At 47.0% G+C, this 16,109-nt stretch overlaps 1 protein-coding gene across 9 annotated transcripts in view; it reads left to right on the top strand.

The window, feature by feature from the left end:
• LOC308573235 (unconventional myosin-IXa-like) overlaps positions 1-16,109 on the top strand; it is a 192,305-nt gene that overhangs the window by 149,030 nt on the left and 27,166 nt on the right. For 7 of the 9 annotated variants that reach the window (XM_081169961.1, XM_081169962.1, XM_081169963.1 and 4 more), the window contains one exon: positions 8,013-11,343. The exons of 1 other annotated variant lie outside the window; for it this stretch is intronic. In XM_081169961.1, the coding sequence (XP_081026087.1) occupies positions 8,013-8,497 (485 nt within the window). In that variant the 3' untranslated portion in view covers positions 8,498-11,343. Of the gene's footprint in view, positions 1-8,012; positions 11,344-16,109 lie in introns of those variants that run through there. One more of the 9 variants, XM_081169964.1, reaches the window with a different exon arrangement.

Below are 16,109 nucleotides of genomic sequence, written 5' to 3'. Positions count from 1 at the left end.
AGTAACTGCTGAAAAATTTCCACAAAGCCTGTATCTTCAGAATCAAAGTCCAAACTGAGGCCCCAGTCATATTTCTTTATTTTAAGTTCCTGTATTCCATATTGTCCCGGGACCTCCTCCTTCTTCTTCTGTGTCTTTCGCAGACTTGTGGTAGATAAGTTCCCAGCGTCTCCTTGCTTGTGTTCCACAGATGTCAGCTTTTGGTTGTTACTTCCCAAGGTTACTTCTTCTTTTTCTTGTTGTTTAGTCTCTTCCACCTCTGTAGATATTGTTTCCCATTCAGCTGTGGATTCTTTCTCATTCAGGTCCTCAATACAGAGAGCAGAGTTGCCTGTTCCCAAGGTCATAGTCACAAGTTGTTTATTCATGGCCAAGCTCTGCTCTTGTAAGGTTCCCACCAATTGAAACATCCTTTCGATTTCCACTAGTAACTTTCCTTCCACAGCCATTGTATCCATTGTAGTTTCACAGAATTCCCCCTAGAGGGAATCTGGTTACTTATTAGTCTTTTCTCCAACAGTCCTTTAACAAATTATTATTACTTTGTTTCCAACAATTTTGGCTCAATTATAACTCGTCTTAGTCCAGAGGGATCTTAGATAGCGATTTTTCCACTTTAAACCGCCCGTTTGACAGCTTTGACAGCTGTCAAACTCCGCAGCTCTTACACAGGCACAAAGGCAGGACTTTCCCGAGCCCGGGAGGGGGGGTTGTTTAAAACAAAAAGAAGGTTTCCAAAACTCCACTCTCCAGCCCAAAATTTCCTTTAGCCAAATCTTGAAAGTTAATGTCCTTTTTAACTCACCCCACCAAGGGTAGGCTCTCCAGCTTAGCTCTTATGTCGTTGCGTAGATCGTCTGCAAGGGGGGGGGGGTGCGGACTTCCTTTTAGCACACCCCCCGGTCGTCTCCAATTCAGGGTAAATTTTTTAAAGTCCCAATCCGTCTTACTCACGGGTGATTCTTTCAGTCCAAATTTTCAAGGAAGGAAGTCAGCGCTCTCTGGTCATGGCTCGCGGCTTCGCTCCACCGAGGTAGCGATCGACTCTCAGTGCCACGCCACCCCCGTATCCTCTCCGCAGCCTTTAAAAAGGCTCTTCGTGGATCAGGGGGGGGCGCTTAAGGCACCCGCCGAGTCTTCAGTCCGCAGGCATCCGCGCCTGCGGTTTTTAAGGGTCCCCGCGTCGCCGGCGCGGCAAAGACCCGTCCTCGGTAGAGCCGATTCCCTCCGCAGCTCGGAGGGAATCTGCCATTTCCAGATCGCGTCAACCCGGAAGTCCCGAGAGCATGGGATTGTTTTAAAGCCGCCAACTGGACAGGAGCCACTTACACTCGTGTAAGTGGCTCCTCTCCTCTCCCGCTCTGCTTCTCTCCCTCCTCCCCGGCTTCGCTCGCTGACAGGAGCTGCTTACACCCGCTTTGCTGTTTCAAAGCGAGCCACGGACTGCTCACGACTGCAGCAGATTCCCCCGCCATCCGTAGGCATTCGCTCCATAACACGCACAGACATTTCCCCTTACTTTCTTGGAGGAAAAAACTGCGTGTTATGGAGCGAAAATTACGGTAGTTTTCTCTGCCAACTGCGGAGTTGGGTTGAGGGGATCCAGATTGGGAGGGTTTGGAATAGGTAGGTTAGTTTTGGGAGGGTGATCATTTTGATCATGGCTATTTTGTCTGAGAGAGTGAAATTCATGGTGACTTCCACTGCGTTATCTGTAATTTTAATGTTACCTATGTTCGTTGATTCCACTGAGGGGATCAGACCCTGTGTGAGCAGAATGCTGTCCAGTCTGGACACTGCACCATGGCGTCCGGATTGGAATGTATGGCTGGTGTCTCCCGGGTTTTGCTCACCCCAAATGTTGTAGAGACCCCTGTTTTTTAGTATTTTTAATAACCTGTAAGAGTTCCCAGTTGTTGGGGGTTTCCTTCGGAGGAAGGTTGCCCATGGGATTGTAGGGTGGATGTCTTTCGTGGATATACCTTTCATATTTAGATTGAGGTCCCCTCCTAGGATTGCTTCCCCTTCAGAGAAGGAGAGGAATTTGTTTAGTGTCTTCTGAAAGAATTCTAGTTGATTCGAGTTTGGGGCATATATGGAGCCGATTGTCAGTTTGATTTTGCCATCTAGTGTCCCTTTAGCAAAAATGAACCTGCCTTTTTTTGTCCTTTAGGACTGTTGTGGCAGTGAAGTTCAGGTCTCTGCTGAGTATTATGCCTACGCCGCGAGCTTTCCCTAAGCCTCGCGTGACCCACTGTTGACTGAAGTGAGGGTCGCTCAGCAGTTTGCTCCCTTTGGGTGGGTTGTGTATTTCTTGTAGGAAGGTGATGTGTGGTTTCATGGTTTTTATGTATGAGGTGATGCGTTTTCTTTTCATGGGGTTTCCCAGCCCCCTCACATTTAGTGTAATTGCTTTTAGGCTAGCCATCTTGCTTATCTGTTATGTAGGGTGATTCCTTGCCAACCCGTCCAGGTTGTCCTGTGTCTCTCACTTTGTGTTGTTTAACAAAGCAATGGGGTTGCGCTGACCTAGCGTGTGGTGGGTGGGAGATTAGTGGGATTTAGGACCAGGTTTGGGTTAAAGAGTGGGGGACTTAGCGCCCCGCTCGGGATGGCGGCGTAGACCTGCCTGCAGTCCCGGGACGGCAGGCAGCTCTGTGCCGCCATCCCGAGCAGGGCGGGACTTAGCGCCCCGCTCGGGATGGGGCGTAGACCTGCCTGCAGTCCCGGGATGGCAGGCAGCTCTGTGCCGCCATCCAGAGCGGGGCAGGACTTAGCGCCCCGCTTGGGATGGCGGCGTAGACCTGCCTGCAGTCCCAGGACGGCAGGCAGCTCTGCGTGGCCACCGGTAGCGGGGCGGAGCTTCTCCCCCGGCTCCCGGTGGCCGGGCAGAGCTGCGCTGGTCCCAGGACCGCAGGCAGCTCTGCGCGGCCACCGGGAGCGGGGCGGAGCTTCTCCCCCGGCTCCCGGTGGCCGGGCAGAGCTGCGCTGGTCCCAGGACCGCAGGCAGCTCTGCGCAACCCTCGGAGCCGGTCTCCCGAGGGTTGCGCAGAGCTTCCTGAAGCCTGGAGAGCGAGAGGGGTCGGTGCGCACCGACCCCCCTCGCTCTCCAGGCTTCAGCGAAAGCCTGCATTTGCCCCATAAGACGCAGGCACATTTCCCCTTCATTTTTGGAGGGGAAAAAGTGCGTCTTATGGGGCGAAAAATACGGTAGGTTATAGAGAATATCCTATATGTAGTCATATAGGTGTTTGTTAGGGGTATTTTGGGACATCTGGTGTTTAGCCGGTTGGTCCTGAGTCTCAGCTGGCGTGGATGGCCTAGTTCAGGGGCAGGCCATCCTCCCTGTCGTTTGCGATAGGGGGTGGTCAGTGAGACAGTGTTAAGCGTCTTTGTGACGCCAATGTTGGGTATAGGGTTCATAAGCAGTGTTGCCAGTGTTATTAGCAACATGTTATTAGCAATATGTTGGGGTGAGGATGTGGGTGTTGGTACGCTCTGGTGCCACCATTGTGCTGATTGTGTCAGATTTTAGCCTGTTTGTGGGTTGTTGGGTGGTGGGGAATATATTTTGAAGTCATCTGGACTGGCGTTGGGGTGGGGATCTCTGTGGAGATGCAGGGCTGGGGGGGGGGTGCTGCTGATGGTGCTGGCTATATTTATGGCCTAGGGGGAGGGGGAAGGAAGGGGGAAATCACCAGTCCTTCAGTTCGAGATGTCTTCTGGGTGCTTCATTCAGCTGTGGTTGTTGTAGGGTCATCCATCTGTGATGTGTTGGTTTGGTTGATCCTGGTCTGTTGCCTTGTGCTGTATGTTCGGCAGGATGCTTCTGTGCGTGGTGGTGGTTGGATGTGCTGGTTTGCATTGTTGTGTTGCTTCTGTTGCTTCTTTTTCCTCTTTACTGTTGTCCAATTGTTTGGTGTTGTTTCATCGTGGTGGTCGTGACTGTCACTTGGTGGGTCTGTCGGTTGCCATTCCAGTGGAGGGTCGAGTTCGAGGTTCTTCAGTAGTTGCAGGGCTTCAGGTATGTTGGTAGCCGTGTGTTGTGTTGTGTTGCGTTGGTTGTTACTATAAGGCGGAAGGGGAAGCCCCATCGGTACTTGATCCCTGCTTGTTGGAGGCGCTGGGTGCATGGGTGTAGGTTTTTCCTCCGATTTAGGGTGTCCTGAGATAAATCCTGTAAGGCCAATATGGGGTTGTCTCCATATCGAAGGCTTGTTGTTGAGTTTCTGAGGTTGTTCCATACCTCTTCTTTCTTTTTGTAGCGTGTGAAGCATACAATGATGTCTCGTGGGGGGGAGTTGGGTTTCGGCATAGGTTTTAGGGCTCTGTGAGCCCTCTCCAGGTCGCCTACCTCGAGTGTCAGGTTTGGGATTGTATTTTTCAGCCAGTGTACAATTAGGTCTGCTGGGCTTTTCTCCTCCACTTTTTCAGGAAAGTTGAGGAAGCAGATGTTGCAGCGTCTACTACGGTCTTCTAAGTCTGCCAGTTTGATTTTCATGGCTGTGTTTTCCATATCTCTTATTTCCAGGTGGCTTTCCAGTTTAGCCACTTTATTACTGACACATGTGTTTTCCTCTCGGTACTTCTCTATTATTCTTTCTTGTATTTGGTTCTTCTTTTCTAGAGTTTCCACTTTGGAGGTCATGTCACTGAATGCTTTGAGTAGTTCTGTTAGTCTCATTTTCACTTCCTTCAGTTCTTGTTTTGTTGCTGGGGGGGTGTTGTGTTCTTGGTGCTGTTTGCCGTCTCCCTGGTTGGTGTCATCGCAGTCTTGTTGGTGTTTCAAATTTGTTTGGCATCCTCTTGGAGCAGGGTGTGTTGTGGTTAGGGGTTGTGGTGATTCCTGGGTGTTGCTGATCTGTTGAGCTGAACAGGCGTTGTTGACTGGTGGCTTTTATAGAGCGTCTGGATTAGGCAGTCATTAGTGTCCCGTCTGGGCTGTGCTTTAAGGGCTTCTCTGGGGTTCCCTCAGTCGCCTCAGCAGTGTTCCCGGGGTGGGGGGGGGGGCAGCCAAGCAGACAGATGAGTAAGCCAACAGACAGGCGGTTCACATAAAGGGGGTGGTAGGCAGGGGTATGAGAGACTGGTGGGGTGGGGTCAGAGGGAGAGTGTATGTTGGGGGGGGGTTATTCGTGGGTGCACCTGAATCTGAAAGGGGTATTGGGGTCCAGTCGAGGATGGAGGGAGGGGTTAGGGGTTCGTAGTAAAGAATTAGGAATTTAAGGGCGTCAAGGAACAGAACCCAGCAAAGCAGTATAGAGGTTGAAGGTGAAAAAGGAGGGGAGGAAAGGGGGAGAAGCAGGGGAGGGGAGGGATGGAAGTCAAGGAGGGGAGAGAGAAAAGGAGGGAAGGAGAGAAGGAAGGAAGGAAAGAAGGAAAGAGAGAGAGAGAGAGAGAGAGAGAGAGAGAGAGAAGGGGAGGAAGAGACAAGGAAAGATGAAAATGTTTGGTTGCAGTGGTGGTTCTAGTTATAGTATGAGGTAAGACCCCTGGGGGGGATTGCTAATGAAAGTGTGTGGGGGGAGGTATGTGTATGTAGATTTTAGGGTTAGGAGGGTGAGACAGACTAGAGAAGCAGACTAAATCAAAGAGGGAAAGGGGGGGGGGGAGATCTGAAGATGTTGAAGGTGTGATGCCTGGCAGTAGTATTTGTATATCAAATGCCAGAGGTAAAAGTATTGTAGAAATGAAAATGTATAGAGAGCCCTTTTGAGAGGGGCAAATTTAATATAATAATGTGTATGTGTTCTTTTAAAAAGGAGGGGGGAAGGGGAGACAGAGAAGGGGAGGGGGGAGGAAAGGAGAAGAAAGGAAAAGAAAAAGGGAGGGGGGAAGGGCACCAGTGGCAGTAGCACTGATATGGGGGGGGGAGTATTTTTATTTTATTTTTATTTTCAGAGGGGGTGGTAATATTGTAGTTGCAGGACAATGGGGGGAAGGTAAGGCTCCCTCCTCAAAAACAGACAAACTAAGAAACTAAAGGGGGAGTAAGAGGAAAAGAGGAGTAATAGTAGTAATAATAATAAAAATGATTTTTTTAAAAAAAGTAATAATGATGATAAAAAATAGTAATTAAAAACAAAGTGTTTCCCCCTTTTTTCAAAAAATAGAAATGAGGGTAGAGACTGGGGTGAAAATAAAATGAAATACAGAAAATAGGGAAAATAGGGAAAATATGTTAGTGAGGGGCAGCTTGTCTGGTAAAAATAAAGTAAAAAATATTGGGAGGGAAGGAAAGAGGACAACAGCAACAGCAAAAAGTCCCCTCCCTTTTGGGGGGATGGAAAATGTGTTTTTGGGTAATATAGGGATGTATTTTTAAAATGGTGGTAATAATTTAGCGAAAGGGCTGAAGATTTAGGGAAGGGGGGAAGGGGAAAAAATGGGGGGTTGTTTTTTTAAAAGGGGGTTAAAAATGCATATAAAAAGGGGGGAGTTTTGTGTATTTTAAAAAAAGTAGGGGATAGAGTTAATGAGAGTAATATAATATAAAAAAGTTGGTTGGTAATATGTTGTTTTTTAAAAAAAAATAGAAGAAAAACGGGGGAGGTAAAAAACACTCACACAAAAAGCAAGTTAAAAAAAGGAATAATAATAATTGAAAATTGAAAAAAGCAGGACAGGGGTTTGCGCAGCCTTCCTTTTGCTTCCTAGCTGAGGTTGGGGGAAGGGAGGCTCGTGTCAGGCTCAGCCACCTGTTTTTTCACGGCTTCCCTTGCCCTCCCGGGGTTCTTTCCTACCTCTCCTCCTTTCCCTTCTCAGCAACAGCAGCCTTGCAGATAGCAGCAGCAGCAAGGTCGGGGCTCCGTGTTTGTTTTTTGGTTGTTTTCCCCCCTCTCTCCTCTCTCCTCTTTGCCGGCTTAGGTCTCAGGGCTTAGGTCTCAGGTCGTCCCTGGGCAGTCGGCCACGTGGCTGAGTGTCCTGGCTTTCTTTCTCGGCTCAGCCTGGGGGGAGGGGTCGGCAGCTCCCTTAGCTGCTGCGCTGGGCTCACCCGGTTCCTTGTCGGTTCTGGCGGCGGCAGCAGCAGTCCCAGCGGTCTGGCGCCAGCCAGGTAACCCAATTGATTCTGGTTGGCTTCAGGAGCTGCTTGCTGCTGTGGCTTCTGCCATGATGCCTCGCCGGAAGTCCAATATAAATCAGTTTTGATGTTGCTTGGAGAAAATGGCATTCATTGCCTCCCATGTGATGAATTCAAGAATCCCTCAGAAACCTGAGTGTTGCAGCTTTTGTGTTAAAGTTCTAGACCTCATGGCTGCAGACAAAAGTATGGGTAGCCAGCTTCTGCAAAAGTTGACTGTATCGGAGAAAGAAATACCCCCTAGTCAATTCTGCATTCTAATAATGGTGATGATCCTAAAGGTCTTCCCAAAGTAATACAATGGAGAATAACCAACTCCAGCCTTTCCAAATACCTCTGTAGTTTGCACACAACCTGCTCTGTGCAGCTCTCCCAGAGGTGATTTGTCCCATTGGGTTAAATAGCAGAAGAGAACCGAATGCAAGCAAGAGAACTATTGATAGACTGGGTGCCCTTCGCCATGGTCCATGAGAGGCAAGAATGCTCCCCTCTCCAGTCAGCTGATTGTCATGGTACTTGATGGAGCAAATAAGTTCTTCTAAGGGAAGAACAGAAGGGATCACCAGTTGGAGAAATCAATGAGTAGGGAGCACAATGTTTTTCATGCACCAGACCCTGGGAACAGTTGGGTTTGGAAGCAGGGAATATGAGCTTACCACAAAAAAGGCAGGTTTAGTTACAGTTCCGTTATGTAGCAGTTTGTTCCAAGTAGTATTTATTAAGGAATATAAGGAAAGAAATTCCCAAGATAGTTTTACAAACAAGTTGGGAATCCTACCAACATGTGCAGCTGTCTTTTTGTTTTGGATGTGCGTTCCCATTAGTGGTTTTCCCTGTTTGTATTCTGTTTTCCATACAACTCAATAAGATATGTGCATTTTGGGATAATGCCAACACTTCTGACACTTCTCTTGTATCTCTTTTCTGCCAGATAGAAATTTAGCACTTGGCTTCGCCAGACCCATCAAGGCAGACACCATCACTACCAGGCCTCGAAGGCATCTGAAGAAGCAGCAGGAATCTGTGGAGTCGGTAGACTCCTCTGTGTCTGCTCCATCTCTGTCACCCTCCCCTTCCTCTTCCTCCTCCTGCTTACCTCATGTAACTAGGAAGCGATTCCAGATATACTCCAAATCGCCTTTCTACCGGGCAGCTCCCTCTGGGGATGCCTCAGCTCTCGAACAAGCGCCAGGGCACCTCAGAGGTTTGGATGACAAGCCTCAGTTCACCACTAGAGGGACTTTCAATCCCGAGAAGGGCAAGCAGAAGCTGAAGAATGTGAAGAACTCCCCACCAAAAGCCAAAGAGCTCCCAGAGGCAACTGCCGGGCCAGGCCAGAAGAGACAGCCTGATGCTGCCAATTACAACAATGCCCAGCAGCTGGTGCTACTCGGAAACAATGAATTTATGGTATGAGCCGCACCAGCTGATCGCAGCAAAATTGCAACATCTCATCCGTGACATCTTGCTGCTTCTTCGACACCGTCTGCTGCCACCGGCGTTCTGGAACTCAGTGTGTTGGGACTCAGTGTGTTCCCTCAGTAAACCTGAAGGAAAGAAGGGCCGGCGAGCTGTATCTGCATATTCTGTCAGTCCCCAGTTCTGTCTGTGATGGGCAAGGGAATGTGCAAGCAGACAAGAACACCAGAAGACAATTGGAGCTCAGGGACCTATTCTTGATCCCAGCTATCAAAGCAGCCAAATTCAGGGGTTGGGTTTTTGCACTGGGATTCATAAGCATGGGCCCTCTTAGACGGACCCGCAGCATAAAGGAGACCAAGCTCTTGTTTGAAGCCATTTCTTATGTGCTTCATTGTGTTGTCAGATATTTAAAAATGTTCATTACCACCCAAGCACTTCTCAGACAACCGTCAGGTGCATACCTGTTGTGGAAAAGAGAGCTTTCTGACTTAAAAAAAAAGGTCAGAATAACAAATGCCAGTTTGGTTCCAGGTAGGTCAATGCCAAATATTTGTGCCGAATGTTCAGTAGCCATAACCACAACAGGTGTTCTGTTTTCAGGGCACAGGAGAGGCAGCATAAATATTAGGAGATAGAACCCTTTGTTTTTCTGGCTATGCCCTGGACACGCTCTGCTGCTAGATGAGCAAAAAGCTCCACAAACAGACTGACGGGCAGGAAAAAAGTCACTCCCACAATCACTTTACTCAAGCAAAATGGAGATGGGTGGAGCAGTAAGGAGGGCTGCTGTCACAATCAGTCTGTTTAAAATGTGATTTAACATCACTTTTTTGCTGAACATCAGTATTAAGCAAAGTCAAAACAAAATCAGAGACTACTTGAAGCTCTTTGATAGTATTATGGTTACTGAAGTTCAATGTAAATATGTTTTGTTTTTTAACTTTCCCCTCACAATGTGGGACTTAACTTTCCCCCCCCCCTTTAATGTGGGACATTTATGCCAGGAAGGTAAATGGGTGGGTGGGGGAAGCTAGAATTAGATCTGAGGTCTTGACAGTGTGAAACAACAGAAGGTAGTCGTTTTTTGCATCCTTATGTCATGAGGTAATTCCCACCAGTACCTTGCATTTGGAGCTTTCAGGAGTTTGTCTTTGTGATGAAATAGCTGTGAATGTGTGTGGGAAAATTTGCTCCAGTTCTTGACTTTAGCAGTAATGTATGTATCTTTTAAAGTGGACCTTTGGGGAGTCCCATTTTTTCAGAGCATCACTGAGGATAGCAGAAAATATTCAGATGGATAAGGTTTGCCCAGCTGCTTTGTACCACCCATGCAAATATAGGTGTAATTTAAAAAAAATCTTTTAATATAAAAAACTACCAACAGGGGCAGTGTACTGTGATTGTATGCATGAGAGCAGGAAATTTGATAACCTTTAGTTTCCAGCTTTTGTTAGTGATTGTATGCAGGTCCTACGCTTCATTTCCAGTCTGAGTGGTCTGACTGGCTAAGAATCAGTGATGAGTTGGTGGTTTAAAACCAAACCTGCGAGCAACCCCTTCTAAATTCAAGCCGGGGCCTCCAATTACAAAAAAGGGCGGGAATTGAAAACTGCAGCTCCATTTGTGTGGGTCTTGTGGCACAAACCAGCTGGACAAACTTCATCCCACTCGATATCTACTGCCACTTTACTCTTTTGCACTTGCCCTGTTAGTCAGACTTTGTCTGGCCTCTGACACAGGAATCCTCAGCTATGCTCTTCCTGCTTCAAATTACCCTTTAAGAAAGAGAGGAAAAGGAATAAAGGAATGTAGGACACCCACAGCCAGAAAGGGTTACCCTACTCTCTGCACCCACCTCCCTAAATGCTAGTATGTTGCAGACTAATAAGCTGCACTCCTCTCCCCCCCCCCCAAATCCTGCTATTGGTCCCGAACTGCATGATAGTCATTGCATTTCCCCCACACACATTAGATGCTTGTTTCTGTTTGAGCCACACTCAGCAAGTGCACAAAGATCCTTTGGAAACTTGTCTTCTGGCCCTCATTTTGACTAGTTGCTCTGCTGGGAAGTGCTAGGCTCTGCATACACTCCAGGGTACTAATTCCCATCTCTTCCAGTGCAAAGCCTTCCTTTCAGCACTGGCCTTGTTGGGGGAGGAGGAGGCACAATTACATAATTCAGATGGGTCCAAGCCAGAGTTTTGGTTGTTGCACTGTTTGTTTTGTTTTTGATCCTGGCAACAGGAAGAAAAAAAGTATTTCCATTCATTTCCACATCCATATTTTTGCCTGATACCTGTCTTCCAAGATAGCAGTCTACTCTCCCCACCTGCACTCCCTGACCCTGTGCAATCTGTAAGTACAGGGTCTTGGATTTTGTTTCCCCACTCATGGTATTAAGTGAATGTACTCACCACTAGAAAGGACGTTGGCTGCATATAGTTATTTTTAATGGATTTTTTAAAAGTAATTTATAAGTATACTGAGTGTAAATTTTAAAAGACTTATGTATTGTAAAAGGATATATTGTCCTGTGTCATACTCTATAAATCTTACATGTTTAAAGAAGAATTCTATAAAGGAAAATGCTTTATTTTGCTCACTGAACCAGCTGGCTTGCAGTTACGCAGTCAGCTGGCACATTGTAATTTCATGTCTGGAGGTTTCTTTAGTTTTTTAAATTAATGTTATTTTTGTTTCTCTTTCCTGGAACAAGGCCGTCATATTCAAAGTGCAATTTGTGTAATATTTTGTAAATATGATACTATATGGCTGTACAAAAACAACTTTATGAACAAATAACTTCTAGCTTATTAAAGAAGAAAACAATGGAAAATAAAGTGATAGTGGCAGATTTTTTTCCGTACATGGTGATGATCATAATCACCCATCTAGACAAAGGCTTTTGTGTCTTTGGGAGACTGTGAGGGGAATATTGAGAGCATGAAACCTAAGTTAGAAGCAGAAGTTTTCCAGGGAAGTCTTAACAAGGCCATGTAAATTACCGTATGTGGTTCTGGGACTATGCCACTTCAGACTGCAAGGGCACATTTTAATCACTAGGGGCAGAAGAGCGCACTGGGTGGGTGGGTGGGGGGTGTTAAGGAAATCTTGTCATATGGGAAGAGAGATCAGGGATCCCCTTCCCTAGTGTGCTACTGTACTTTTCTTTCTCATTATAGGTACCTCCATAATCCACCTACTTTTTCTTCACGAAACAGGCTCAAATAATCCAACAGGCCTCAACTCTAACATAGATAAAATTCCATTCCACCCCTACTACTCTTACAAAGATCTATTAGGTGCTTTAATTATATTATTATGCCTTCTCCACTTGACACCTTTCTCACCAAATCTATTAGGAGACCCAGAAAACTTCTCCCCTGCAAACCCTTAGTTAGCCCGGCACACATTAAACCAGAGTGATTTCTCTTTGCCTAAGCTATTCTTCGTTCAATTCCTAATAAACTAGGTGGTGACCTAGCTCTTCTATTCTCTATCCTCATCATACTTATTATACCAATAATACACCTATCAAAACAACGCACCTTCTCCTATCATCCACTATCCCAAATACAATTTTGACTTTTAGTCTCGGATATTATCATTTTAACATGAATTGGGGGCCAACCTGTAGAACACCCATTTATTATTATTGACCAATTAGCCCTTTACTTTATAATTCTTCTTCTCATAACTGCTGCAATAGAAAATAAACTCCTCAAAAGGTAACTAGCCTTAGTAGCTTAAATTAACCTAAAGAACTGGCCTTGTAAGCCAGAAATGAGACACACCCTCCTAGGACATCAAAAGAGAAGGCCGCAACCCCTCATCGCCAGCCCCCAAAACTAGCATTTTAATTAAGCTATCTTCTGTCTCCCCACAGCCGACTAGAGGGGCTTTTTCCTCATGCACTAGTATGGAGTGACGATCTAAATACTACTATGTATATATTACATTAACTCATTTACACCACGATAAATTATATATATATTATCCTATATACTGTATAAGACATAATACATATATGTTTAATTATGCATTAAATATTTACCCCATGAATATCCTTATATATTTTAGTACCTATAAATTTTACATAATACATACAGTAACAAGTCTTGTTCCTGTATCATCTTATTAAACCAAGTTAAGTTCATGGGACAAGGCAGTGCATATAGCAACTCTAGGAGGACAGACAGGCTAGCTGTGTCTTGTTGCTGAGTGAACTTCTGCCTGCAGGTCTCACCTGGCCTGAGTTCACTATTAAGTCCATCCAGTGGTGGAGGAAGCCACTTGGGAGCCTGGGGCAGTGCGCCTAGGGGTGGGCCGAGCTGCCCACAGAGGCGGGGTGCACCGTGGGGCCTCCGGAGTCGGCCTGCCTCCTCCCACTCACGCCCTACAGCTGGGGTTGAGGCAGCGGGCAGACCGCTTGGGCAGCGCAGGGCCTGTGCACACCCAAGCCACCGCATCTCTCCCAGGAAAGACGCGTGGCTAGGGCGCGCTGCAGGCCCCGTGGTGAGTGCCACCCATCATTTTGTCACCCCCCTCAGTGGTGACACCCGGGGTGATCCACACCCACCACACACCCCTTCCTCCGCCCCTGAGTCCACTGTTGTAAGATGATTGTATATCCTTGCAACATCCAGTGACCCTGCTGGTTCTGAAGTATTTATTGCGCCTGAAATTTTTGCAGCTATTATGGTACTTCTCTTCAGATGCAGGCCAAACAACGCTTCACAAAACAATGTCCCAAGGAGAGATTGGAAAACTGGCAGCTGCACAGAAGACTGCAGCTGCAGATGGAAGGTATAAAATGTTTAGCCAAAAGAAAGGGGGAGATCCTGAGTTAATTGCTTCTAATTTTCTTCTCCCTTCATATCTGCATTTTATTTCCTGTATGCGTGGACAAATTTCAAAAAGCCATTCCGCTCATCTCTCCTCTGAGGAGAAACTGTATGAGTGACTATTTCAGACATTCCACACCAGTAAAGAAAGAAGGGAAAGATTGCAAGTCATTAACACTCTTACTTGCAATGTCTGAAGCTGCTCTCAGCTAAAGCAAAAGTTAATTGACTGCCAAATCTATTCTTATAGCCTCCAGCACCTTTGGAAGAATGGGAACCATGCACACTTGCCTCCGAGCAGACATGTACAGCGTTGCACTGTAAACTGGAAGTGCTAGCCACATATTTCTCACCAATGGGAGAAGTGGGAATAAAATTAATACAAGTTAATGGCAAAAACTTTATTGTGGCAAGTTGCACAGTCTCCTTTAGTTGCTGTATATAAGACAAGGCAGTAGTTTAATTAATACATATTAACTGTACAGATTATATCCACTGTGCATAAATGCTGTTCTGTGCTTAATACCATGCAAGTGCTTCAGTGCACTTTGACGCTAAGATATTTTTCTAAGTGAAGAAAGGGGAACAGAGGCTTGAAGAAGAAGAACCTCACCACAGTTCCGAGTTAAATCTCTTTTTTCCTCCCTCGCAGCTCTCCGCTTCCCCCTTCGCTCCTCAGCTCAGCCCCGCTCACCGCCTTCTCCGGGTGACCCACGCGTGCCTCACCTGACAGCAGGAGAGACTTATCTGAAAGGGGCGCTACCCGTGCATGCCAGAGGGGGGCCCTGCGACTCGCCCCCTGCGGCGTAGCAGCGCTCGCACCCCCAGTGGGCGGATTTGCGCATTCGGCATGATCGCCATCGTGAAAATCCAACCACTGATCACCAAATATGCCCGGCCGCCCGGTGTATTTGCGCAATCGGCGGTCAGATTTTTGCGATCGGTGGACGGCGCTGGCACGCCCGACGGGCAGTGCTCGCCCCCCCCCCGGCTGACCAGCCAGGGGTGCAAACACTGCCCACTGGGGTGCCAGCGCCACCCACCAATCGTGAAAATTCAATCGCTGATCGCATAAAACTGCCCGCTGGGGGGGGGGTTGCGAATGCCACCTGCCAGGGGGTGCCAAGCTGATCGCCGGGTGTATTTGTGCAATCAGTGGGCGGATTTTCACGACTATCATGCCGAACGTGAAAAACCGCCCATCGGGGGTGCGAGCGCTGCCACGCCGATCCACCCGAGGAGATTTTGTCACACACACCCCTCCAGGCATGACACCTGGGATGGACCGCCCCCCCTTGCAACACCCCTGGTCCAGTACAACGACCTATATGTCCTGTTTGAACAGATTCTAGAGAAAACAATGAGGCTTGAACAGAGAGACTGGCGTGAATCGCCTATCGAGGTCTGGGTCAATACCTTCAAGGTGTTTTTGGACGAATATATGACAGAGTATATGCCTTCAAATTGTACTGCCTTAAAGGTAAACTGGTCTGGCACATCCTACCAAATTATTACTCTTATATCCCACTGGAATAAGGATTACATTCTTTTTCTGTACCATAAGAGCCTCCCTCTTGTGACCTTACTACCTCTTAAAGCTTTGTTTTGTAGAAAGGGCATTTGTTGCCGAGTGTCCTGGCACTAACCACTTTCCTTGCAGTTTGTAATATGTCTCATAGTCTCCCTAATTAGGTTAAATAACAAATGCAATTTGAAAAGGTTAGCTTGCAGTACTCAACACAAAATTAAGATCAGGAAGCATCAGCAACTAACTTAGGTCCATTCATTTCAGTCGGTCTACTTTGAATAGGACTTAGTTGCAGGGCCAGCCCCCCCCATGGGGCAAGGTGAGGCAACCATCTCAGGGGGCAGGATCCACAGGAGCAGCAGATCCCAACCCTGCTGCTTCTTTGGCAATCACCTGTAGCCGAGTAAGATTGTCTTCCATGAACACGGTTTTAACAGTGAGTCTCTAAGTGACTGTGGAGGCCAATTCTGGATCCACACGTCCTTCCACAGTGGAGACATTGGTTTCCAGGTGGGAGTTGATCTCGGTGAGGGTTTGCCAAACATGCCTTCCTCTGAGCACAATTCTCCCGTTCATCCTGAGTTCAAGCATCTTCAAAGCCCATAACACCTTTGGTAAAGGCTGTTCTCCAATTGGAGCGCTCGCAGGCCAGTGTTTCCCAGTTTTCAGTGTTTATGCTACATTTTTTAAAGATTTGCCTTGAGACAGTCTTTAAACCTCTTTTGTTGACCACCAGCATTACGCTTTCCATTTTTATAAGTTCAGAATAGAGTAGTTGCTTTGGGAGACAATAATCAGGCATCCGCACAACATGACCAGTCCAGCAAAGTTGATGTTGAAGAATCATTGCTTCAGCACTGGTGATCTTTGCTTCTTCCAGTATACTGGTATTAGTTCGCCTGTCTTCCCAAGTGATATGTCAAATTTTTCAGACACCATTGATGGAATATTTCAAGGAGTTGGAGATGGCATTTATAAGTGGTCCATGTTTCCCAAGCATACACTAAGGTTGGTAGTACAATAGCTTTGTAAACAAGCATTTTGGTTTCCCTGCGAATGTCCCGGTCCTCAAACACTGCACTTCAATCGGGAGAAAGCCGCACACACAGAGCTCAGACGATGCTGGATTTCGGCATCCGTGTTGGCCCTTGTGGAAAGATAACGGCCCAGGTAGGAGAAGTGATCAACATTTTCCAATATTACACCATTGAGTTGGATTTGTGGTGCTGCAGAA

Source organism: Podarcis bocagei (assembly GCF_964188305.1).
Source record: "Podarcis bocagei genome assembly, chromosome: 14".
Taxonomy (NCBI): Eukaryota; Metazoa; Chordata; class Lepidosauria; order Squamata; family Lacertidae; genus Podarcis; species Podarcis bocagei.
Note: the sequence above shows the minus strand (reverse complement) of the source record. Positions and strands in the feature narration are given on the sequence as shown.